At 41.7% G+C, this 26,506-nt stretch overlaps 1 protein-coding gene across 1 annotated transcript in view; it reads left to right on the top strand.

Annotated features, from left to right (window-relative positions):
• Positions 1–26,506, top strand: part of Rell1 (RELT like 1) — a 64,426-nt gene that overhangs the window by 34,457 nt on the left and 3,463 nt on the right. Inside the window, exons 4-6 of the mRNA XM_003471534.4 lie at positions 6,865–6,922; positions 9,673–9,909; positions 12,066–12,204. Coding sequence (XP_003471582.2) covers positions 6,865–6,922; positions 9,673–9,909; positions 12,066–12,201 — 431 coding nt within the window. The 3' untranslated portion in view covers positions 12,202–12,204. The remainder of the gene's footprint in view (positions 1–6,864; positions 6,923–9,672; positions 9,910–12,065; positions 12,205–26,506) is intronic.

The following is a 26,506-nucleotide window of genomic DNA, read 5'->3' as shown; positions in this document are numbered from 1 at the left end:
CTGGAAATGTAGTCTAGCTTCCATCTTCCTCAATGGAAGCTTCATTTAATTTTTATTAACTCAGCGATGATCATAGTTTTGACCACTGGTGCAGTGTCGAGAACGCGCTGCCCTGTTTCCAGTTGCTGTTTCTAAACGCCACACCTGCCGCTTGGGAAGAGCAAAGGCTGTGTGGCTTGCGGCTCCGGGTGCTGGTGTGCCTGAGAGCCTGTCATCTGTGTCTCCATCTGGTCAGGGCCCCTGTAATCATGACCTAGCAAGGGCATCACATGGCAGTAAGAATGGTTGTGTCTGAGAGAGCTTGCTGTATAACAAAGTCACTCTTTCAGTAGCCCATCAATCCACAAATGATTTAATCCATGCTTTGGGCAGTACCTTCATGACCCAGACACCTGCCAAAGGCACACCTCCAAATACCATACACATAGAACTTCAGAGATTAAGTTCCAACACGTGAATTATGGGGACCCAGCCAAACCATTGCAGATTCTGTGTCCTGAGTAATTTCTGAGTTGTGGAGATGTCTGGGATAGCCGTGGATCCCTATATTTTAAAGAGGGTAAAACACAACATAACAGAACAAAACAGATCAGAAGAAAACAATGTAAGTGACAGATTTCAAAGCAAGACAACAGGAGATCTACGGTGGCTACCATAATGTCTCTTGTTTTCTTCTAAATAGTTGTCTATATCTTCATACACAATGAATTCATATAAAACAAAAAGGTATAAAACTGATCAGAACAGAGTAATGAAGGTGTTAAAGGCCTTCACAACCAGACAATAGGAAAATCAACAATGGCTGCTGTAATATTTCTTTTTCTTGTCAAAATAGCTGTCCATACCTTCATGTATGTTGAAATTAAACAATACAAAACAGACTAAAACCACTCTGCACAAAGAATAAAAGCATTCCTGGATTTCACAGCATGACCATACGGAATCAGCAGTGGATACCGTAATATCTCTTTTTCTTCAAAGTAGCTGTTCATTTGAGACAGGATTTTAACATGCAGTTCAGCTTGGCCCTGAACTCACTTTGTGGCCCAAGCTGGCCTCAAACTTGCAGCAATCCTACTGTCTCAGCCTCCCAAGTGCTGGGATTACAGGTGTGCACCACCATGCCTGGCCTACTTTGAGTACTTGCAATAGTTTAAAAGAAAATGTTTTCCCTGGGCTGTCTTTGTTCTATCTGGCACTGGTTGACTCATGCGGCACTCACTGATAGAGCAGAACCATTTGCCTAAGTGAAATCCATATATATATTCAGTAAATACCCACACTTCTGCCCTTGCCCCTCCCCGTGCAGGTACCCCAACCCTGTCTGGCTCGGGCTGTTTCTCAGTGTGTTCAACTCTTGTCTGACTGTTTTTCACTTGGAGGAACGGCAGTTTCAGATGCTTCAGAATAGTTTCCAGGTCTGTTTTTAGAGTGTGCTTTATGTATTTGACTGGGTATGTATGTACTTGATATGTGTATTCTCACCAAATGCTCAGAGTTGGTATACTCACCTTACAGATGGAGAAATGGTTTCCAAAGAGTTAAATTCACAGGAGTGGTGAGCAGCCCATCTCTTTCTGTCCACTTACAGATCCTGTGTCCTTTTAAGCCACTGTGTTTCCTTTCCTGTCCTTTAATTTGCAGTTCTTAATTTCTGCAGTCCATGGAAATCAGGTAGCCAAACTGTACTCATGGTAGCATTAGTTTTTAATCTAGTTTTGAAAAATTTTGTTAGTGCACGTATTGCAGTACATAATGATTAAATTGGTCGTGGAGAGTTGGTACATATATGTAATACATCTTGATTCTTTTTATACCCCTCACCACTCTTGTTTATTATTCAAACACGTCTTTGATTTTGGAAATCAATTTTAGCTCATGCACCAGTTGTTGGAAGTTAGATCTATTAGCTGACCTGCAGGGCAAACACACATTGTTTCCCTACACCCTCACGCCTCGCTTTTGACACAAGATATGTGGGCTTTTTCCACACTAAGCAATTCTCCAGCTCTCCAAACACCAGCTGAGTGTTCAGCAGTTGGACTTCTAATTCCGTGTGCCTGGGAGTTAGCATGCGATCCCTTGGTTAAAGGCTCAGTCCCTCAAGACCGTCTCTGCTTCAGATGCCAGTCCCCAGTCCAGACTTCTGGTACATGTGACCTACAAGACATAAATCACAACTGCCCCTTAGGTTTGATAATTTGGTGGAATGTTTTCTAGAATTCAAGGAAACGTTTGATTGTTACATGTATTGGTATGTTATAAAGAATGTAGCTCATGAACCTCCAGATGGAATAGATGCATAGGACAAATTATTGGGGAGAGCAGTGGGAACAGTTTGCTGTCCCTCCATTCCTTAGTGTGCCACTCTCCTGGCATCTCTGTAGGTTCAGCAGCTTGGAAGCTCCGGAAATTTTGAAAGCTCCAAAACTCTAATCCCCCAGTCTTTCTGATGACCGGCCCCGCCCTTGCGCATCCCATTAGACTCAAGTATGATCTGGTGCCTGCCTTATTATGAATAACAAAAGACATTCCCATCACTCAGGAAGTTCTGAGGTTTTAGGAGCTTAGACTGCAGTCCTCCCTACACTGAGTTGGCTTAATGCCAGTTCTGTCTTTTAACTTGTAAGAGAGAGCCAAATTGAGTAGCTTTTGGGTAGTCTGAGTTTTCTTGCACTGTATGGAAGTTTAGAAAGTACGAGGGACTCTAGCTGAGTTTCTTTGGTGGGTCCTTAAACTGTCTGCAGTAGTAAAAACTGAGAGTGCAGCAGTTATTCCTAAAGATCCTTGCTTATTCACGGTAGGCCAGAGATCTTTTGTGAAGTTCTTACCTTGACACTGTTTATCTTATGGCAGAAAGGATACCTTTACAACTAATGACTGTGGCGTGGGCTCTGCAAGGCGCTCTGATGACTATGCAGGCCCACCTTTCTAACTGTATTCAGCCTGAGTCAATGGGTGAAGACCAGGACATTGAAGCAGCAGAGAGGAGATTGGGAGGGTTTAAAGCACCTGCTCTTGGGTGAAGCAGACCTAACATTGTGGCCAAGTCTGTCACTCTACTGTGACCCCAGCCAATCAGTTACCATCTTTACGCTTCAGTTCTTTATCTATAAAATGGTGATAATTCTTCCTGTAGTTAGAGTCACTGGAAGAGCCTAGTATGGTAAGGTCTATAAAGTTTTAGCTGGCATATAAATTTTGGTGATGGCAATACTAGTTGCTGCTTAGGAAATTTGTGGAGTATATGCAGCACAGTTTGAGGAAATACTGGTAGGAGACACAGCAGGGTATTTTTTCTTGCTTGATTTTGACTTTTGTGCATATTATCAAGCAGAAATTGTGCATGCCTGAAGTCCCAGCACTTGAGAGACTGAGGCAGGAGGATCATTGTGAGTCTGAGGCCAGCCTGGGTTACATAGTGAATTCCAGGCCACTCTGAACTACCCAGTGAGACCCTATCTCAAAAGAAATTAATAATAAATTTAATAAAATGTAACATTAAAATTAAAAAAGAAGAAATTCAGGACAAACAGAGGAAAAACTGAAAATTACAAAATTTCTTTTATTCTTTTGCCCTTTAACTGGTTCCTGCCATTCTCGAGACACCTATGAAATGAAGAACAGTTGACAGCAAGTTGGCACATGTGAGGACACTGTCTCTTGGCTTATTGGAATTATGAGTAACATGCAAAGAAGAGAGAGGAGAGAGGCTGGCCGTATCCATGAATTCTATCCAAAAAAGTGTTAAAAAAAATCACATCTATATTGAACACATGCATACTTTTTCTTGTCATTTTCCCCTAGACAACACAGTATAATTACTGTTTCTATACCATGTGCATTACATTTGATATCTACGTAATCTAGAGATGATTTAAAATATGCAGAAAGATGTACATGGGTTATAATATGCAAATACTGTTTACATAAAGGAGTTGAACTTTTGTTATCTTTGGGAGGCTCTGGAACCATTCCTCTGTGGATACCGTAGATAACTCTTTATTCAACAGAACTTACTATAATTTACTTTTATAAAGTAAGTACAAACTTTATAAAACTTACTCTTACTATAATTTTACAACCAAATTAAAGCATGTGTTTAAGCCCTAATAGCGATGTTATATTAAAAGTCTTCTTGTTACAAGAAGACAGAAATGTTTCCAAAGGACACATTACTGAAGGGTACTCCCTCTGTAGACTTGCAAGTTAGCCCAGAGATGGGATATGCACGTACGTGCACAGGTGTGTACATGTGTCAGTCCCATGTGCTCTCCCTTTTTATACAGGGTGGGTGTGAATGATGCTTACAAAGAAACTGGAGTTTACTCTTAGAAACTTCGCTCAGCCCAAAGGGGCTATTTGCTAATTATTTCTAAGAGACTGGAGTGAATCACAGGAATTCATGAAATTATGAGAAACACAAGTATACAAGAAACAAACTCGAGTAATGACTGTACTATATTTTATCTTCCTGGTATCACTTTATGATTTGGTGTTTCATTTTAAAAGCATTCATCATTTTATGGTGATTAATTTTTTCAGGGAGCTATTTAAACTTTTGTTTTTAAGAAGCTCATTATTCTAAGTTGTTAATTGGTATCTTTGTTTTCATACCCTGTGTTATTTTTTTTTTCTGTTTATACTTTGGTAAATGACGGTATTTATTAAGTGTATGCTGGCAAATTATTGTATATTTTGTGTACAATAAGATACACAATTATATATGGAACTGTATGTCTGTTTTAGTCTTTTTTCTGTTACTAATATTGAAATACCCGAAGCTGGGAATTTTATAAAGTGAACAAGTTGATTTAGTTCATAATTTTGGAGGCTCTAGGCCTGAAGTCAGGCAGCTTCATTGATTCGGCTCTGGTGATGGCCTGGGTGGCTGGGTCACATCACAGTGGGTGACATCACAGGGGAAGCATGTACCAAGGGGAAATCAGAGAGCAAATCAGGAGTTGGGCTTTCCATTTTTATTTTTTGGTGCTGGGAGTGGACCCAAGAGCCTCAGCATGTTGAACAGGTTGCCTGTCCTTGGGCTTCATCTCCAGCCCTCTGTTGTGTCAATATTCTTTTGAGAACCAACCAGGATATCATGAGAACTGTATCAGTTTTTTGTTGTTGGTTTATTTTTTTAATTAGTTAATTGAGACAGGGTCTTGCTGTGTGCTCCAGGCTGGCCTGGAACTCACTGTGTGCCTAAGGCTGGCCTCATGTTTACAGCAGTCTTCCTCGACAACCTCAGAGTTCTGGGATTCCAGGTGGGCACTCCTGACCCCTTGAACTGTATCAGTTCCTTCTGAGGACAGCGCTACCAATGACCTAACCACCTTTCAGTAGGCCCCGCCCACCTCCTAAATGGCCCACCACCTCCCACATTGCCACGCTTGGGATAGTCTTCCAACACCTGAACCTTTTGGGGAGACCAATCACATCCAAACTACAGCCACCCATTACTTGAAAGAAAACTATTTTCTTGGATCCCCTTTATTAGTCAAAAGGGAAAATAACTCAGTTGTCCTTGTGTATGGGAGAGATACTATGGGTCCCTGATTGGTATTTTTGTAATGACAAGAACCTTGTTTTAAGTCAAAACTTGTGTTTGGAAATGAATTTTGACATCCTCACAGAAACTTACGAAGGGCAAAGAAAATGTTTCTTTTAGCAAAGAATGGTATGTTGGGTTAACCTTGCCTTCTTTCCTTCCTCCTTCCTTCCATTCTTTCTTTTTTTTTTTTGTAGCACTGAGATTGAACCCTGGGCCTTCTCTGAGCTGCATCCCCATCCCTTTTTAAATTTTTTTTTAAATTTTGAGACAAGATCTCACTAAATTGCTTAATTTTCTACATGGGACTGGAACTTGTAGTCCTTCTGCTTCAGCCTCCAAAGTGCTATGATTACGGGTATACACCATTTTACCTAACAAATATTTCTTACTAAAAACAATTCATGGATTCTCAAGGGTGTACCCCTCAAGAGGGTGCAGATTGGATCTTAGGAGAACCAAAAAAATTCTTAGTCTCCTACAACACAGATACGCACAGAAAAAGACAGATGATATATCTTTAGCATAATACTTTCACATCTGGCTGATAAGGGGAAAATATACAAAAAGGTTCCTGGATGGGGCCAGAAGGAGACCCAGGCTGAGAAGCACTGTATGCTTCTCAAACCCTTACCTCTCAGCTCTTACACAGCAGAGTTGGAGCTGGAGTTCATCATCCTGCTCTGGGGATGTCATTTGCATATTAAGTGGTAGTGGCTAACATGCGAAACAGTGAATTTTTTTTATTCTCTCCTCTAGAAAATTTATTGTGGTTAGTCATGAGAACCATGCTTTAAAGATCAATGGAAAAGGTTAGGAGTCAGCCATGGTATTTGGCCTTGCCAGTGAAAGAGCTGGGAGCAACTGAGCATATCTTTGTGTACTTGAGAGCACGGCCTCTCCACAGGAGGTGCAGGGAAGAAGGGGTGTGGGTGTGGGTGTGGGCAGGGCACCAAGAAGCATGGATTCAGTTTGCTTTTGTTGTAGCCTTGCTTCCCCCTCTCACACGTAGTTGGAGTTAAAAAAAGAGAAACTTCTAAGCCTAGTTTAATTCATCCTGTATTCTATAACTTATGTGTTGTGATCAGCTCTTGAAATTCTCCCACATCTGTCCAGACTTCAGGGCTGGAATTGTCCAGTAGTGGAGCTCAGCCTGGCCCACCTCTCTCCCTGACCCAGGGCCCAGGACATCATCCAGGGACTGAAGGAATGACATGAATTACGTGTTTTTCTCAGCAGCTTTTCTGAGATGATAATGCTGTGACTACTCATTCATCCCATATTAATTCTTTAATCTCCTTTGTATCCCTTAGCAAATGTGGATGTTTTGAAGGCGATGGTAGCAGACAACAGCATGGCTGATGCTGAAAGGTAAGTGCTTTTCCTCCCCCTGAGGGGAACGTGTCTTCAGCGTCTCTTCATGTGCTCTCTGAAATGCTGCTGGAAAAGAGCAGGTTTCCCAACTTCGGCCCTGTGGGTGTGGGGGGCCAGGCCAGGCACCCTTTGTGCTGCAGGTGCTGTCTGTGCACGGTGGGATCTCTGAGTGTCCCTGGCCTCCATTCCCAGATGTCAGAGCACTGCCCCTCGTTGTCCCCACAAAGTGTGACAACCTCAAGTGTCTGCACGTTGTAGTGTTCCCAGGGAGATCCTTTGTTGGTCAGCGCTGCTGTGTTAGAGATCAGCGCTGCCAGAGGAGTAAGGCATGGAGGCCAAAGAGCAGGAACAACACCCTGGCACTGGGAGACTTTGTTCTCTCCACCTCTTTCTGACCACTGGTTCTTGGGTAAATTAACTGACCACACTGAGCTCCATTCCATCATCTGTAGAATGGAGATGACTATGTGTTGACTTCATTGGGTTGTTAGAAGGAATGCGAAGTACTGGGGCACTGAAATACCATTATGAATATGGCAATTAAATGAACAATTGATTTGGGGATTCATGGTACAGCATAATTTTATCTTTCTACTTGTAGGTTATGGTCACTGAGCACCATATTCCCTCATAATAGGATGACTGTTCAGTTTTCACTTTTCCAATGAGGAGCATTGATTGTCTACCATGTGCTGGGTTCTGTTACCTGTGGCATTCATAGCCCTTTCCAGGAGGAGCTCAGTCCAGGGATGGAGGTGGCCATTCGAGGCCTTGCAGGGGATGGAGATGAATGTGCTGCAGGAGAAGCACAGTTGGGGAGTCTGAGTGCTCTGTGGGGCTAGCATAAGATCGGGGAGGCTTGTGGAAGAGGCATCATCTGAACCTGGTATTCCCTAGGCAGGGCTGGGGCAGGAGCACCAAAATGTAGGGTGCAGTGGTTGGTCTGGGGTGCCAGAGAATGTGCTATCGCGGCAGCAGGAAGGCCAGTTGGCACTGATACATGGCAGGGAGGTGAATCTTGTTCTGTTTCATGGGTGGGCATGCACATAGCACATCCTGAATATTAATGCAGCGTTGGGTTTGGATGTTGGGTCCTTTGATTGCAGAGAGGTGAGCTAGGGAAGCTCTGGTGATGTGATTCACAGATGAGTGCAGACTGCTCACATACTCCAGCCCTGACTGTGGACAATTAAGGTTAAAACCATATCAACCTCCGGTGCCTGTGTCTCAGTCATCTTTGGGTGTCCTGTAGTAGCTGTTGTTGGGTTGTGTACACAGCTAGTGTTTGATAAATGCTTGTGGAGTGACTGTAGTTGAAAGCATAAACGCAGCTTCCCAACATATGATGTAGGATTCATACGTTTTTCCTCTAGGCAGGTCCTGCTGGGGCTCTTTATTTAATAACTTAAGAACATCACTAGAGAGCACTAAGGAACTTTTAATTGGCTGAATGTGGATACTGCCCCCTCACTGGTGGCCTGTACCTCTTCGAAATATGTGTGCATTGGACAGGTGACAGCAGCCCAAAGCTAGTGTCTGCGATCACTAGCCTTCCACGTGCCTTTGGGGTTCTTACTGCCTCTCAAGTATCAGGTCTGTGACACATCAGAGGCTGCTCAAGCTGGTCAGTCCTGCCCTGTCTTGTTCTAATCCTTCCTCTCCCAGGGGCCAGAGCCTGGACATGTGCCTTTAGAAAGTAGCCAATATCTAGCCTTTATATACTTACTTTTTATATTTTGACTGATCTGGCTAAATTTCTTAATAGATGATCAAAAGTGATCTCTATTGTTTCTGAAGCACCATATAGTATGGTCGGTAAGACTGGTGTCTGCAATTTAACTTTCCAGGTTTGGATCTTGATCCATACTTATTTGTAAGTTACTTAGCTTCTCTAAGCTTCAGTGCCCTCATTTTTATTTCTACCCTTTGTGGTTCTGGGGATCAAAGCTGAGACAGTGTCTCACCGTATAGTTCAGGCTGCCCTTGAACTCACTGTGTGGCACAGGGTGGCCTCAAACTAGTGGCAATCCGCCTGTCTTAGCCTGCTGAGTGCTGGGACTGTAAGCAGCATACACTACCATGTCCAACCCAGTCTTCCTTTTTTAAATAAGAAAATTATTAATTCTTGTATCATAAGGTTTTATAAAAGTTAATTGAATTAACATAAAATTCTTGGAATGCTAAATGTTATTTTTTATTACTATTATCAACAGCATTGACATCTGTTTTTAGCATCACTTTTGATAACCTGACCTAAAACTTTTGTCCTATGATACAATAGATTGGATTGAATATTTTTACTATTATAAATCATCTGATAATTCACTGGAATTTAAGTTTTTCTGCCTCCCAGGGCATAAATGTTCAAGAGATTGCCTTGCTGGGGAAAAGGCAGGCACTCGGCTGTGTGTGAGAAACTAATGAAATTGCGTGAGAAGGGAGATGGATGTTTTAGAAAGAAACCTAATACTCCATGTCATCATGAGAAGCAGTGGTTTATTTCTAGCCAATTAATTGAGTTCTAGAAGTGATAAATCACATTAGTATTGTTTGAAGTGAGCTGTCCCTGTGTGGTCCTGAGAGCTGAATGCATGCATGTAAGATTAGTTCATAAAGTTCATCTGTGCAACACCCCCCACCCCCCAATTTAATCCTCTTCTTACACTACAGCCAGAGAGTGCTTTGGCTAAGATTTCTTTTATGAGACCACTGCTATTTTTTCCCTTTTTTCTTTCTCCTCTCCATAGCCCCCTGACTCCCAGCACCCCTGGGAGCCCTCCTGTGAGTCCTGGGCCCTTGTCACCGGGAGCCACCCCAGGGAAGCATGTCTGTGGCCACCATCTGCACACTGTGGGCGGAGCTGTCGAGCGGGACGTGTGTCAGCGGTGCAGGCACAAGCGGTGGCACTTCATAAAGCCCACTAACAAGTCCAGAGAGGCCCGACCACGACGCCAAGGGGAGGTCACTGTCCTCTCTGTCGGCAGGTAAGGTCCTTTAGGATGCTTCTGGTTTGTGTGAGTTGCTATGATGTCCAGATTTGTGCTTAGCCTTAAATGTAGAGTATATGCCTGGCTCAGATCACACCTGTAGGCTTTTGGATGTTTCCTTATCCGGATATTTTTAATAACAGAAGACTCCTAAAAGGTAGCTATTGCTAGATCAGGAGATGTTTTAATTAAGGGAAATGATTAATTACTTGTAACAGAGCTTAAAACCATTACTGTGTACAGACTGGCTCATCATGAGACAGTCCTGGGAATGGCAGATGGCACTGTGGCTCACAATCCACTGTGAGAATTAGTCACTTGGCCACACCTAACTGCCAGGCAGCCAGAAAATACCATGTTGCCATGTGCCAGGGAGAAGAGACGAATGGATCCGGCACTCTGCATTCTGTGCCCCGTGAGATCTGTTGCAAACTGTGGTGGCCACTTGGTTCACTTTACCTCCCCTGTGCCCTGGGCATCTCAGTCCTGAAGTACCATTTCCTTGTGAAATGAGATCTTGCAGTTGGAGGGACACATTAACCTGACATGAAGCATTTCTGCAGTCCCTGCAGTTTGAGTTTTGGGGCTCTTGCAGGAAGCTCATTGCGAAGGCCACGTTTGGGAAGGCACTTAGGTAGTGCATGCTGGGGACAGGGGGAGCACTGAGAAAAAGCTGTTTCCATGGCACCTTCTTTCTCTACTGACAACCTCTGGGCACAGGAGCCTGACTCATTGCAGCCGCCTCCTTAACAGCTGACTACAGGGGTCAGGCTGAACATCACTATTTTCCTGTCCGGGAAATTACTGCTTACAGTAATGCCGAGTCCGGGCATTACTGCTTACAAACGTTACTGAGTCTGTGTGCCTCAGCTTCCCCCTGTGTCAAAGGAGGGTGACAGTGACATCTACCTCATAGTGTTACTCTAAAGACTCAATGAAATGACTTTGGCAAAGGTTTTAGACCTGTTGGGGGCATTTATGCACTCAGGAAATGTTTGTTATCATAGTTACTATTTTAATTCAGTTGGGTTTCATCATGTTGTTGCACAAACCACAAGAAAACTGAGGGCTGTTTGCCACTTGCAGCAAAACAGTACAACTCATGACCACAATGTTTATTAAGAGGCAGAGTCATGGGAATTTATGAATGCAGATGAATGAGAACCTGGAGCTTTTCGGACAAAGCATATTTTGTTTGCTTGGAAAAAAAATCTGCTGAAATTTTCAACCTAGATTTAACATGGCATTTTTAAATGCCCCAAATCCCACTCTCTCTTTTGGATATGGGGCCCTGTGAGCATGTCATGATCACAGGCTGTTTTCCAGCATGTGTTGCCCAACAGTCTTCCAGTCGAATGGAATAGGTCTGTGTGCTCTTTTGCTTCCTCCTCCTCATGGCTGGTGATCACATTTGGACAAAGAAGGAGAATTTTTACATTATTTTAAAGGAAATTAAGACCAAAACTAGAAAGAAAATATTATTGAAAGACTATAGGGATTTGAGCATGATGTTCTAGATTGCCAATTCTCAATGAAAATCTCTTCCTTAATGTCTTTTTTTCCTTAGTCTTTAATGAAGAGTATATCTTTAAGAAACAGAAACAAACCCCCAGATCCTACTTGTAACTAGTACTGAAAGAATGCATTATTGGGGCTCTCCTCTGTGTGTGCACATGTATGCACTGAGCTAAAATCATCTGACAGTTGTGTGTTTTGGTGAAGTAGTTATCTAGTGACTGTTTTTTCTAAATCTAGTGACTATTTTGCTTATGACTGTGTACTTTGTTGACCTGTTATATTTTTCCCCAGTCTTCTGAACTTTCGTTAAAGAAACTCTAAAACCCATTTCATTGTCAGAAACCACAATGCTAAGGCTATTTTGTATCTGAATACCTGTGTTTTCTAATGCACTTTCATACTCTGTAAAATAACCAGTCTGTGATATGGTTGAGTCAAAACAAGCTGGCGGGAAGGGCAGGGACGGGGTATTTGCTGGTCTGAAGTGTCACTCCTTTTGAGTATGTTTTCCATTACTATCTTAACTTTTGGCTGAGTTTGTTAGGGGTCCTGTAGATAAAATACTTTTTGATTCCCTCATAATTGCTGTTCACTGGAAAAGGAAAGCCATTACACCACCTCTTTTTCCTCCTCAGATTTAGAGTCACAAAAGTGGAACACAAGCCAAACCAGAAGGACCGGAGAAGTTTGATGTCTGTTAGCGGGACTGAGAGTGTTAATGGGGAGGCGCCTGTGACTCCTGTGAACAGAGATCCAAGTGGTGCAGAGTAGCAGGTGAGCTGCAGCGTGGGCAGCTTTGGGGTGGGAAAGGTCCTGAGAGCCTCCCGTGCTCAGTCTGTGTCTCGGGGAAGTGGCAGAGGTTGGTGGGAGTGGTGAGGCGAGGGCGCCGAGAGATCACGTTTGCCTCACATGGAGGCCATCAGGGGCTTGGCCTGCGGTCATGAACGTGGAGGCTGCAGAGGTACAGTGGTGCGGGGACTGAGGGGAACTAGAAACCACAAGGCAAGAAATGCATGTGTCTTCTTACCAAAAAAAAAGGTAAAAATCCAGGCAGCTTATTGTTTTCTGTAAAAAAAAAAAAAACAAACAAACAAACAACTTTCAGGCTGAATCACATGTATTCATATCGTCATTTTTAAGTAAACTGTGATTTGAAAAAGGCAAGAGCAAATGAACCAATGCCTTTTCCTTTGAATTGGAAACCATTTTCTTTGATGCGTTACATCAAAGGAAATACTCTCAATAGGAGCATTGCCCTGAAAACCTCCAGTAGGAACATTACTCTTTCCACTAAGTGTTTTAGAGCAATTAAAAAGCAAGATGAATGCTTCTTGATTTGGCTAATTTAATTTTGGACAATAACTGCTTTACCAGAGCAAAGCAAAATACCTGTGATAACACAATACTATCTTAGCTTTCATTTTACTCCTTCTGTTCTGGATTGAGTAACATTTACCCATTCTATGCCTACTATATGTACAAGGGCAAGAGAGTACACATGCTCTAAGAGTTCCAATCGAGCTGGTCGTTCCTGAACTTGACAGAAGTGCTTATTTGAACAAAGGTGTAGAACTGATGCTGGTGGAGGGTGCTCAAGCCTGGCCTTGAAGGTACAGGAAAATAGTAATGCTCAGCCTGACCCCTGTAGTCAGCTGCCAGTTTAAATCCTAGTTTGCCACTCGCTGGCATGTGGACACAGGTAAGCTGTGCCAGCTTGTTACACCTCACTGGCAAATGCAGAGGATGCTCCCTCAGGGGTGGCTGTGAGGTTTTGGTGGAGTAACAGGAAAGCCAGGCCTGACAGCTCAGCAGTGCTCCATCCGTGTCTGCTCTGCTTGCTGTGTGTCAGTTCCCTCGGTCAGTGGAAGGGACGAAGGGTGTTTTGGTTGAGGCTTCTCTTAACATCATCTAGGTTTAGAGGGGCTAAAAAGATGTTCCAAGAAGCAAACTGGAGCACTCGTGTTCCTGAATTCTCTGGTATCCTCTTAGGACCAGTTTTTACAGACTTGCTTTTGGGGAGATAAGGGCCCTTCCTCGTAGCTTAGGAGGCACCTAGGGGTTTTCTGTAAAGAGGAGGAGCAGTATAGAAAAGTCTGTCTTAGGTATCTGAGCCAGTTCCTGGTAACGTTCACAAAAGAGCCAAGAGGAATGTAGGAAGAGGCAGGTGACGAGGTGAACAGTAAGCGCATCTCGTATTGTCAGTATCCTGATCTCATTATAAACATCTCATGGGTTTGAGAGGGTCTTCCCACTCTTACAGATGAGATTAATACAGGAAAGGGTAGGGTACATACCGAAAAGCATATAGCTGAAAAGAGGAGCTGAGATTCGAACCAGGGTCTCTAGCTCCGAGATCAAGTACACTCTCCCTTTCCTTCAAGGTACAGGGCTGATGAAGGGGGACTCCTGGTAATCTCAACTTCGTGGTTTAATATGGTAGCCACTCCTCATCTGTGGCTAAGTTTCATTAAATTAAAAATTTCACTCTTTACTTGCACTTAGTCACGTTCCAAGTATTAGCAGCCACAGGTGGCCAGGGGGCATCCTGTTGGATATTACAAATATAGACCATCTCTGTCAACACAGGAAGTTTTATGGAGCAGAGAAAACAGTACCTTGGATATTAGAGTTGGACTGGCAAGTGACAGTGGTAAGCTAGAAAAGTGTTTGTTTCCAGTCAGGGAGGGTTTGTCTGGAAGAGAAGCGTCTATGCAAGTCTAAGGTGGGGAAGCCCAACCAGGCTAGCTGTCAGGGCAGTGTGGCACACTCGTCAGAGTGTGTGTGGATGGCGTTATTGCCGTGGCAGCGAGTTGAGAGATGGAGCAGGTTGTTTGTGTAAGAATCTGGCTCAGCCCTGCAGGAACCGCAAGGTGATCCTCTTGTCACACTCCTCCGGGTTAGACCAGGCCAAGGAATTAACATTGCTCATTTGGTTTTCTTGGCCCAAATTCTGTTTGTATTTGACCATGGAAATTTGACCTAATCATCTGATGACCCAACCATAAATAACTGGTTTATAATTTGATATTGTCTGCAAAGCACACGGTCATCCAGCAGGGTCATATCCAATCCAGAGTACTGGAGAGATTTGCTATTTGAAAATTGTATTTACATGCCCTTACCTTTTATTCTCCTTGAATGTGAAATAAAAGTGTTAAGCACATTGATTTAAGGGAGTGCCTGGGATGCAGGTGACGCTCCATAGAGAGCATTCATACTGCATTGTGCTGACCACATCAGCAACATGCAACCAGTCCTAGACAGGGGCCTTTTCTGAGCTTCTAGTTTGCTGTAATATTGAAATTAAAAATAAAATTTTTTCTTATGGAAAAGCAGAGAGAACATGAATGCCCATGATCCATGAAATAAATTAATTATAATACAGGTTTTGCAGTCCTCTGCACCTGGCATGCTTTGAAAGGCCATTTCATGTGTCATGTGTTGATTTATTTAATCATATGACAGAATAGGTAGATGCTATTTAATACCTTGTTTTGCAGATGAAGGTCTTAAGCACAGTTTAAGCATCTTGTATAGAGTTATCAGGAATAAAACGATGAACTTAGAGTCAAACCCAGGAAGCTTGGTATCACAAGCTTCGTTCATTTGGTTCAAGGAAAAGCAGGTCCCTGCTTAGGCTGGACGCTATTGCAGTGACCAAATGTGATTCTTCCAATAGGCATGGACTCAAATAGATGAAGAAGGGAATTGTCATTGGCATTTTAAATATTATATAACCAGTAAGGTTTTTTTCTGCTAGTTTGCTTATAAATCCCATATAAGGAAGAGTATTTCTGGGAAGATTTAATATGACTTGATTTTTCAACTGGAACAACTTGAAACTTTTTCTTCTGGACCAAAATGTGTGGTTCTTGAAAGAATCAGATTTGCCCTAGAATAGAGCTGATAAAGTAGTAAAGGACTAGTATGTGTCTTTTATACAGTTGACTATAATCTTTACAGTTGTATTTTTTTCCTGAAAGATATTTTTGTTCAAAGTTTTGGATTTTTCCTTAAGCTGTTTTACTGGATTCCCTGGTCTTACTGCAGATTCAAGTGTTTGAATGTAAGTGCAGATCCACTCAATGGTTTCTTCCCTCCTTCCCTCCCCTCTGCCTGCCCTTCCTCCTTTCTTTCATTGTTTTAGCAGAAAGTAGACTTGGCACAGGCAGGGCTCCGCATCCATAGGCTCCACAGTGGTGGATTCCACTGTGGATCCAAAATGTATTTTTAAAAATGTGTCCTGACCATGGGCACATTTTTGGCCTTGTTATCATTTCCTAAACAATACAGTTTACATAGCATTTATATTGCTTTTTTTAATTATAAGTAATCTAGAGATGATTTAAGGTTCACAGGAGGATGTGTGGAGGTTTTATGGAAATAGTGTAGTGCCATTTTATATAAGGGACTTTAGCATTCACAGATGTTCATATCCTTAGGGGTTTCCTGGAACCAATCTCCTATGGATACCAAAGGATGAATATTTTAAATAATTTGTTAAGATGACAAGGCAGGAATTCTCTCTCCCGCTCTTTCATTTGCTCTTTTAGAAACAATATCTGTTATTTGTCCTCTCCTCCCCCTTGTTCTTCTCACTCTGCTTCTTTTTTGGCCTGAGGGTTTTTGTTTTTTTGTTTTTTGGAGGTTTTTTTGGTGGTCAGATCTAACTTACACACTGCCTGATTTATTTTGGCAATGCAGCTAAAATGGCTTCTTTTTTTTCCACAGAAAATGTGTTTTGGTTTCTTCTTAGAAGAATAAGCTTTTGTTCTTCAAAGTTAAATAAATCGAATTGCTTTCAGTCTCCAAATGCCACTGCCTTGTCTCCATTGTAACCAGTTTTTTGCTTTTTAAAAACGATCCTGCAGTAAGCATTCACTATTGCATGTTTCTGAAGTATATGCCCCTTTTTCCATTTTCTCATTGTATTTTACTGAAAGCACTGCTTTGTTTAAGTTCACATGACAGTATATTAAACATTTTCACTGTTAGTATTCAATGTTTGGACCATTTTAATTGGATTATTCAGATTTTTTTGCTATTAGTTGAGCTCCTTGTGAATTCCTAACTAACCACTTGTCACGTATAGAATTTGCTAATATTTTCCCTCATTTTGTAATTTGTCTTTTCACTGTTTCCTTTGCTATGCAGCAGCTTTTTGGTTTGCTGTAATCTCATTCATCTTGTTTTGCCTTTGGTACCTACCTGTACTTTTGGCATCATATTTAAAGTAATCCATGCCCAGACCAATGTCAAAGATTTCTCCCGGTTTTCCTCTAGTAGTTTTATAGTTAATATTTTTATTCAAACAAAAATTAATCAGTTGACAATTCTTTTTATTTAGCTTTATTATTGAGATGATTGTTAATTTTTATTTTACTGCAAGTTTTTTAAAGTGCCTAGTTTTAATTATAACTGTGCCACTTAAGTACCAATAATTTTGTGCAAGTTGCTTATCCTTTTCAGTCTTGGTTTTCTCCTCTTTAAGATGGGATTGTTGTTAAATGACCTGACATATGTCTAGTTTTTAAATTGGTCCTTGACATAGAGTTAGTATCTGCTGAATGATCACTAATAGTAAGAATTCTCATAAATTGCTGGGTGCTGTTATGTATCGGGTCATTTCTCAATCATCAGCTTTTGGCACTGTGAAGCTCTTTTTACTGCATCAGACTGTAAGTGCTTTTGATTCTTAGGACATCTCAGAAATAAGTAGTATTTGCCAACTCCTTCAGGAATGTGGGCCACTTTTCCATTTGTGTTAAGGAAACTTTGGAAATAACTGCATCTTTCTTAGAGGCAAAATCAAAATTAGGAAAAAGGTGATTGAAAGTTTCACTGATTTAAGTTCTTTTCGTCTGAAAGATCAGAAGAGGGGTAGATGAGTGTGTCATGCGGGCTGAAGGTTTCTGTACTACACCCAGCCTGCTGTGCTCTGCTCTGCTGTGGGATGAGTCTGCTTTTTATCGAGACTGTGTTGAGGCCCGAGCGTCCATGGCCCACTACAGTAGGCTTTCTCGACCTTCCACCAGCCTTGTCCTCTGCAGGAAAGCTTCCCCTTTCCTTCCTCTGTCATGTAGGCTCTTAGAGGGCATCCCCCGACTTTGCAGCTGTTTTCAGTTCTCTCAACTGATTTTCAGCTTTTAAGTCTCCAGGGAAGGAGGTGATGCCTCCTTGGAGAAATGCCAAGTATCAGTAGTTTATTTTTTTCTTCCTAGCTCACATACTTATTTTTTCCAGGGAAAATATGGGGGTAGGGTGCTGTGGATTGATCCCAGGGCCTTTGCCTTGAGCTACATTCCTCTTTTTAAATTTTTATTTTGAGATTTAGTCTCACTTTTAAGTTGCCCATGCTGGGCCCTAGTTTTCCTGCTTCATCTTCTTAGAATGCTGGGGTTACAGGTGTACACCATTACCTCTGGTTAGAAAATACATTTTTTAAAAAATCTCTTTTAAAAGTGGACTTTAAGTTATATTGCCCAGGCTGGTCCTGAACTCCTGGGCCAAGTGATTTTCTTGCCCACCTAACTGGGATTATAGGCATATAACACCTTGTCCAGCTAAAGTACATATTTGTTAAAAAGTAAAAGGATCTCAGATTCGATGGAAGTCCCTTAATTTGATTCACTGGTCCAGAATAGACACAATGGAATAGAAGTTAATAGCAAGACACTGCAGCTAAAATAGTTATAGATGTAGCCGTCTAGCTCAATTTTCAGTTGCTTAACACATTTCTCCAGGTAAAGCCACGGAGTATGATGCCCTCTGCTCCTGTGAGGGGCCTCATTTCACTGATCTGTCCAACATGTAGAGGTGGACAGAGGCTGCATGTATCCAGGTGCGCTGTGTGAGGAAGAGGAAGGTAAAATCAGCCGAATGAAGTGAAAAGATGGGGAGGACGGTAGTCAGAAGCAGTTTTAGGAGTTGTGGGTAACGGTGTCCCCACTTCACAGTGAAGAGCTTGTCTCAGAGGGATGGACGCTTCCCAGGTTCCAGAACTGAGTAGTGACAGGTCTCTGATGGAGAGAAATGCACACTTTGGAGGTAACACACGGGTGGCTGTGGGCGGAGGGCACTGCACCTTCCCTGGTGAGGGGAGAAGCACTCGCGCCTTTCTCCACAGAGCCCCAGCTCGCTGCTGTGGTCATTTCAGCCTTGCTGGCTTTCACTGTAAGATGGCTGCCTTTGGACACCGTGAGATCATCTGATTCCATTTGGCTTTTAAAGCTTGGTCTGGGTCATGTGCAGGCTTGTGTGTTACCTGGTCTTCACTCAGGTAGATAGTGATCATAGACTTTTAGATCTAGAAGGAACTGTGACTGCTAGTTCAGTTTAATTCATGTAAGATTGAATCTTTAAAAGGTATTTACTGAGCCCCTACTGTGTGCCAGGCACTTGGCCAGCATCGGGAAGGCAGCAGGCTGTAAGACATATGGACAGACGGAGGCCGTGCTCTCATGGGGCTTCTGTTGTAGTTTTGCAGTGGACTTCTCTCCCCTGGGCTTCCTGGTTTCTGAGTTACAGACCGAGTCCTTATGAGGTTCCTGTGTGGTTCAAGGTCATGCTGATGGTTAATGGCAGAGCTTGAACTCACTGTTAGCCCAAGCTGACCTCAAACTCCCAACTCACCTCTGCCTGCTGATTGCAGGGATGCAATCATTTTTTCAAGTTTTAAAGATATGTACACAATAAAATATTCAAACAGCATAAAGATCTTCAGGGTAAAAAGTTTAAAAACAGAAGTAAATCTTCACTCCTCCTGCACCTCGGCTACCAAAATTATCTCCTTGTCCCTTTCTCAAAAGGGACTCACGGTCATGAGTTTCTCAGTATCCTGTCAGAATTTACTGTGCATACACAAGCTCAGGCAACATCATTCTGTATATAAACCCTTGCTCTTGTCCTACACAAATAGGATATGGGTTCCTGCCACCTCCGTGATTCGAGGGAGTTGATGACTTTTTAGTTCTTGGTTCTCTGGTTGTTGAGTTTTTACTCCATGCACAGATACTTGAGGCTTTTACTCTGCCATGTTAACTTAGCCATGATGAGTAGAAATGCTGGACATAATTAAAAAGTGACCTTCCTTGTTTGTCCTTTGTTGTTGGAAAAGCTGCTGTACCTTTATGGCCCTAAGTGGGAGGAGGGAACCTAGAAATCTACCTGACTGTCATGTTCTCAGTTTTTGTTCCACAGCCTTTTCCTCTGCAAAGAACAGACTGGAACATTTATCAGTGTTCCCATTGCCTTTGCCGGCCCTTTGAGAAGACTTAAGAGCACCTGCAACAGCTGCTCTTTTCCCCAGAGAATCTCTGCAGCAGTGGAGGCTCAGGAAGACTTTGGAAAATCTTAAGATGACCTTGAAAGGGGTCAGGGGCAACACAAAATGAAATGCTTTCTGGGACATTTTTGCCTGAAACTAAGCAAAGATGGAATTAGTAGTTATAACGAGGGTTTTTTTCCTTCTTAATTTGTGCTTTGAGATTTGAGCTCTGCTGACATTAAGTACCTTAAGTAAAAATGTGCACCCTGGTGTGTTCCTGTTAACCTATATCTGCCAAGATGCCAACCTATGCAGGCAGAATGACTGCCAGACTGTGGCATCATATTTTCAGCCACAGTGATCTGTGGGCATGTAACAACATTTTGTTCAGCAGGCACAGGGACAGGAAAGTCCTCTAACAAAGAAGTTTTTTTTTTGAATTTTTTTTTTTTTGTCTTTTTCCTTTTTATCGGTACCGGGGATCAAACGCATGACTGTCTGCTTGCAAGGCAGGCGCCTATGCCGCTGAGCTAAATCCCCAGCCCCCTCTAACAAAGAAGTTTGATACTTAAAATAATGAGTAGTAATACCCAAGACTTTAGTGTTAGTGTTGATTTTATAATCTTGACTCTTTCCATCAACAACTTTCTCCATTTATTTTATTTAAAAGTGTTCTAGAAAATTAACATTCCAGTGGTTCTATGGTCCATGTCTTTTAATGAGATCAGAACATGGTACCACTGAGCCACATCCCCAGCTCTATAGGTGAACTTTCCATCTTCTCAGGGGCTGGGCTCTCTTAGATACAGGTTACTAACATCATTTAACTGTTCACAGAACCACAGTGACTTTCCCTGGGGAAGGCCCTCAAGCATTTCTAGTTTCTATTCTGTTGCCCCCCAGCACCCCACCATGTAGATAGGGGGAGAGAAGTGAGAGTACCAGAAGATCTCAGTGATGCCCAGACATTGCCATGGCCATCAGGTGGTAGTATTTTTGGGATGGGCTGACGCTGGCCTTTCTAGTCTGATCACCTGGGTTGGACTGCCGGCTCTCCCATTTTAATTGTGTGGCTGTAGGCAACTTGTTTGACCTGTTAGCCTCAGGTTCCTCCTGTGAAGACAGGAATTGTTGCTGACTCATGGAACCACTGGAAAGGTGGAGTTAATGAACCTGGAATGCTTACCTTTTTAGAAAGACTTTGTAAATGTCAGTGACTGTTAATCACTGTGAATCCAGTCCCAGGAATTCAGTTCCTTAGACAGCCACTCTTGAGCAGGGTGTCTTGGGCTTTCTTCTGTGATCAAAGTCTTTACTTTTGCCACTCTTGAGTTTGTAAAGGATGAGGTCTTGCTGGTTCTTGTGGGGCTCTCAAGCTATCTTTTCTATCGTCCTCTTATGAGGTACTATTTCTTTTATAAATCTGTCCTTAATCCATTGCCCTTCTTGATCTAGTATTCACTGTCCCTTAATATGCCCAGGGTTCTAGTTTCTTAAAACATGTTTCTAACTTTTAAAGAGAACAGATTTTTTCCCCCTGAAAAGTCCTTTTAAACAAAGCGTATCCAAATTCTTTTTTTTTTTTTTTGTCTTTTTTCTTTTTTATCGGTACTGGAGATTGAACTCATGACCGACTGCTTGCAAGGCAGGTGCTTAGGCGGCTAAGCTAAATCCCCAGCCCCGCATATCCAAATTCTAATCAGAGATGAATTATAGCTTCTGTGGAAACACACATAAGTATAGAATCACGGCTTCATCTTTACCGTTAAGTAATACGTTATACCTCTTGGCACATAAGACTAATATTGTTATCAAAGTGCATAAATGTGGGTCTCTCAGACCCATGTTTATTCTTTAGATTATTTCTATTAATGAATTATTAATTTTAATGTTATGGGTTTTACTATATTAAATAATGAGTACCTCACAGGAAAGAAATCACAAAAATAAAGTATTGTGTTTTTAATACTTATTGGGTGTTTTTCAAGAAGCATTAACATTTTCTTTTTTTTTTGTCTTTTTCGTTTTTGTCGGTACCAGGGATCGAACTCACGACTGCATACTTGCAAGGCAGGCACTTATGCCGTTGAGCTAAATTCCCAGCCCCAGCATCAACATTTTCAACATCAGTTGGTTTTTGGTGTACAAAGTCTTAAAAAAGTGTAAATTCTCATATGAGCCACAATGAAATTACCAATAGCACTCTACAAAGACAATAATCTTTACCTCAGTTATCACATGTAAGGCAGTCTGCACACATGGCAACAGCATACATGCATCTCTTACACTGTCTTTTGCTTTCCTGGTCTTTTTGTAGGACATACTTGGCGTCTCAGTGGTCTTACTGTTTTGTCAGGAGTTTGTTTTTTTGTTTTTTTGTTTTTTTTTTTGTCTTTTTCCTTTTTATCGGTACCAGGGATCCAACTCACGACTGCCTGCTTGCAAGGCAGGTGCTTATGCCGCTGAGCTAAATCCCCAGCCCCTGTCAGGAGTTTTTTTTAATATTACACAATGTGTAGTTAACAGGAATAGAAAATATCAATAAAACAAACTATTAAATTCTTAATATGTATTGTGTATTTTAGAATAGCTGTCACATTTTCATATCAGCTGGTTATAAAACCTAAAAGATAACATCAGAAATAAAAACCTGTGTGAACTACAATGAAAGTACCCATAAAACTCTACCACAGAAATAAGCTTTACTTCCACTGCCACACCCAAGGCAGTCTCCACATGTGACAACTGCATGTGCCATTCACACTGATAGTACGTGTGTTTTGTTTTCCTGTCCTTTCTTGTAGAGTACAGGTGACATCTTTTTAGTTTCCTGTTGTCACGGTAGGTCTTTGGGATTCTGCACCTGTCTGTTTACTTGCCAGCTCACAGTGTGCTCCGTAGTATTACAGTGTATTTCGCTGGGCAGAAACACTTTACTTTTCCTTTGCTGTAAATGATTTCTTATGAGCTCTAGTCCCCGTCCTCTAAGAAAATATCTCTGTGATATTTTGCACTTGTTATTTTCTTTGTAAGTAATCAAACTGTGCCACACATGTTTAGGATCAAGTAAAACACAACCATTGGCCTAGGCTTTTGTTTCAAGTAACAGTTGCTGCATAAGTCCTCAACAACATCTACTCCACCTTTAGTTTTGTTGTTGGAAGCCTCCATCTCAGGCTTCTGTTTTGTTGTGGTTTCTGTATCAGTATTTCTGTCATGGTGAAATGTTGACATCAGCAGTACCAGTTGGTTTTTCTTTGCCATATACAAGACCAATGTTACATCTTTCTGAAATTCAAGGAAATTATAACATCTCATTTCGAATTTCTGCTTTGTTCCTGTGTACAGTTCTTGCGCTAGTCAACTTGAGCTCTGTTAGCAAATGTAATATCATTTGAAAACTGGTATATCGATTGTTGAATGTCACATTTTGATTAGTTTGGGAGATTGGAGCAACAAGTCTTTTTACAACATCATTTGGATTATTACTATAGGAACAAGGACCTGATGGCTGAGCTCCAGGATAAATGTCTAAATTGAAAGAATAAAAAACTTTATATCTACAAGGGCATAAATTTTTATGTCATATTTTGACCCATTGCTTTTCCATCAGTCTTTTACATTCCTGTGTTCACCATGAGAAATCTGTGCTAGGTACAGTAGACCTATGAATGCTTTCAGTTAGTGAGGCACTGTAATAAATACACTTTTGAATATGTTGTTTGTCCATACAGAACTTTTTATTTGCCTTTCAGCCTTCGTGTATTTCACAGTATTTGTAGGATTTTGTCTGTCATAATGGCTGTGGTGACATTCTGTCCAGTACATTTCATCTCTGCCAAGAGCCTCACTAGATTTTTGAACATAGTTCTAACGTTGGATTTCTCCATTTAGTTGTGTGGCTACAAAATTTGAGTAGTCAAATATGTACTCACGTGGCTGTTTTCCTCATATCTAAATCAAGGAGGTCTGCATTCCCTGTGTCTGTATCATTTGATTCTTGCTCCATTTTGCTGTCATGGGAAGTTTGGCTCATATTGGTCAGTATCAAAATCATCATCTACCAACACTGCTCTTTGGTTATGAAAGTATGTATTTTATCATAATGGATCATCTTCATCCACACATGAGCAATCTGATGATTCCTTTTGACTTCCTCAAAAACTTGAAAATTTGATTTTTCATGTGCTGTTATACTGAATCTGGCTATTTCTACCAGAAAAGTCAGAAGAAAACTTTTTTTGTTTTAACAAATGCTGCAGTGGTTTCTGTTGGACCCTCTGGGATGCTCAGATAAACATATGCAGAATCAGTTAGATGTAGCATAAAGGTAGATCCAAATCCCATTTCGACACTTTTGCACATGTGCACACTCCTTGCCATTCATCATACCAAGTGGGTAAACACATAGATTGCTTCTTGTATCCCTCAGAGGAAGGTACGGAGATGCAAGTTGGCTCCTGTAAAGCTAAAGTACAAATTTACAGTGGAAAACTAAGGGATGGAGATCAGCTGAACCCAGGCTTATGGCCTGCGAGGAAAAGGATGGCCTGGCCTCTTTCTTTACTGCTGATAAATGTTTGGTGAATGAAGTTCTTAATTTTTGTTCATCAATCTCATTTTTGGAGGGAAATAATTATACTTGGGATTTGTGAATTGTGTTTTTAGTGTAAAGGAGTGTCTTAGTCATTTTCCTCACCACTGGATACAATACCTGAAACCCACAACTTAAAGGGAGAGACATATATTTTGGGTTACATTTGGTAGAAGTTTTCAGTGCTTAGTCTGCTGGCTTCACAGCAGGCTTTCATGGCGGAGGGACCTGGCAGAGAAGTTTCTCATGTCATGGTGGCCAGGAAGCAGAGAGAATCAAGGGAGAAGCCAGGAAGGGAGATCCTCTTCTCACAGGCCCATTTTCTAACAGCAAGCCCATTCATTATAAACCCTATAATCCAGTCATTTCCCAAGAGCCCTTCCTATGAGTGTAAGTACTCTTGGGGTACATCTAGGTGTAAACCACATTCTGGTCCTCGGGTCCCAAAGACGCAGGCATAGCCATTTATGTGATACGCATTTCATCCATCTCTAAGAGTTGCCAGAAACCTGACAGTGCCAGCATTGCTGAAAAGTTCCAAGTCCAAAGTTTTTGCTGAGATTTAAGAGGCTCTTAGCTGTGAGCCCCTGTAAAAATAAAAAAAAGAAGGTTAAATGCTGCTGACTTATAATGGTACAGGGTAAGCATTCCCATTCCAAAAGAGAGGAACATGGAGCTTGAAACCAGTAGGACCAAAGCAAGCTGAAATTCATCAGGCCCCTATGATTAAATCATTAAATCTTACAGCTCCATGTCCAGAACCAAGGGCACGTGGTGGCAAGATACATACTTCAAAGCCATTCCCAACCCCCACAGCATTGCCAGTGGCTTTTAGCCCTCAAGGCCTCTCTCAGGCTGACTTTGCTCATTCCTTGCAGCTTTCTCAGATACTCCACATTTCTGGCTGCTATTAACTTCTTGGGTCTCCACTGCACTTTTAGCTTCTTTTTATAGCTTCACACACTGTGCTCTCAGGTATACACTGCCTGGCCTCTCAGGCTTTCTTCTGAAATCTAGGTAAAATCTTTCTTGACCCCACAACTTTTGTATTGCATGCCTATAAAATCAGCGCCATGTGGCTAGACGGTCTGCCGCCAACTGGAGCAGTAGCCAGGCCCCATTTGAACCCTGACTGCAGAGGCTTTGGAACACATAGATGACTGAGTACTGTGAATCCAGTCCCAGGGATTCAGTTCCCTAAACATCCATTCTTGAGCAGGGTGCCTTGGAGCTAACTTTTGTAATCAAAATCTTTTACTTTTGCACCTCTGAGGCTATGAAGGGTGAGATCTTGCTGGTTCTGTGGTGCTTTCAAGTACTTCTTGTACTTCTTTTTAATTTTAATCTTTCCAGCAATCTTTGCTCTGCTCCATCTTTTTTGGCATTTCGTTTCTGGAAAAACTGAAAACTTTTTAAATGGGCTTCTTGTTTTTGATTTTCTCACTTGCTGAAAGCAAGTAACCATGCTACAGCGTGAATGTTCAGCTGTCTTGAAATATACAGATTGGTCTGCCATCCTTAATCACAGTCTCTCCCAGAGTCTCAGAATATGAGCAGAATATAGACAAATTTTCTCTTAGGGTAAAACACAACATAACGTCAAATCCAGCTACCAATGGAGCATTTTTTTCCCAGCTGGAGTCTATAGAGCCTGGTCTTTGCCATTCGTGTTTTTATCAGCATTCTGGTCTGAGCTGCAACACAAATCTACCATCAAACTCTGGCTTACAGCATTTTAGGCCTCATCAGTCGGCATCTCTAGACATTTCCAAACCCCTCCTGTGAACCATTTCCAAAAGCTTCTGTGTTGTATAGTCATGTAACATGAGCAGTGACCCCGCTTTTCTGATATCAAAATCTTTCTTAGTCACTTTCTTGTTACTCTAAATGGGTTGTTAAAACTTTTTCTGTGATGAGACATTACACACCAGACCTGATATCTCTTGCTATTTTTCTCAATACAAAAATGCAAGTTTCTAAGAGAGAAAAAAAGAGGAGGCAAAAATAGTGAAATCCCTAGTTTCTAGTTAATAGCCTAATTTAAGGCTTTCCTGGAAAATTCTCACTTTTTTTTTCCCCTCTCAGATCATTTTTATATTTCTTTATCTCTGGTCATTTTAGCTTTTTCTGTGCTATTATTTTTCATGTTTATTGATTCTTTCCTGAAAGCAATCTCACATTTATTGTGGTCAGCTAGATGGTACAAATTCATGGTT

Source organism: Cavia porcellus, unplaced genomic scaffold (genome assembly GCF_034190915.1).
Source record: "Cavia porcellus strain 051 isolate PalLab524CR breed Dunkin Hartley unplaced genomic scaffold, mCavPor4.1 scaffold_30, whole genome shotgun sequence".
Classification (NCBI taxonomy): Eukaryota; Metazoa; Chordata; class Mammalia; order Rodentia; family Caviidae; genus Cavia; species Cavia porcellus.
Note: the sequence above shows the minus strand (reverse complement) of the source record. Positions and strands in the feature narration are given on the sequence as shown.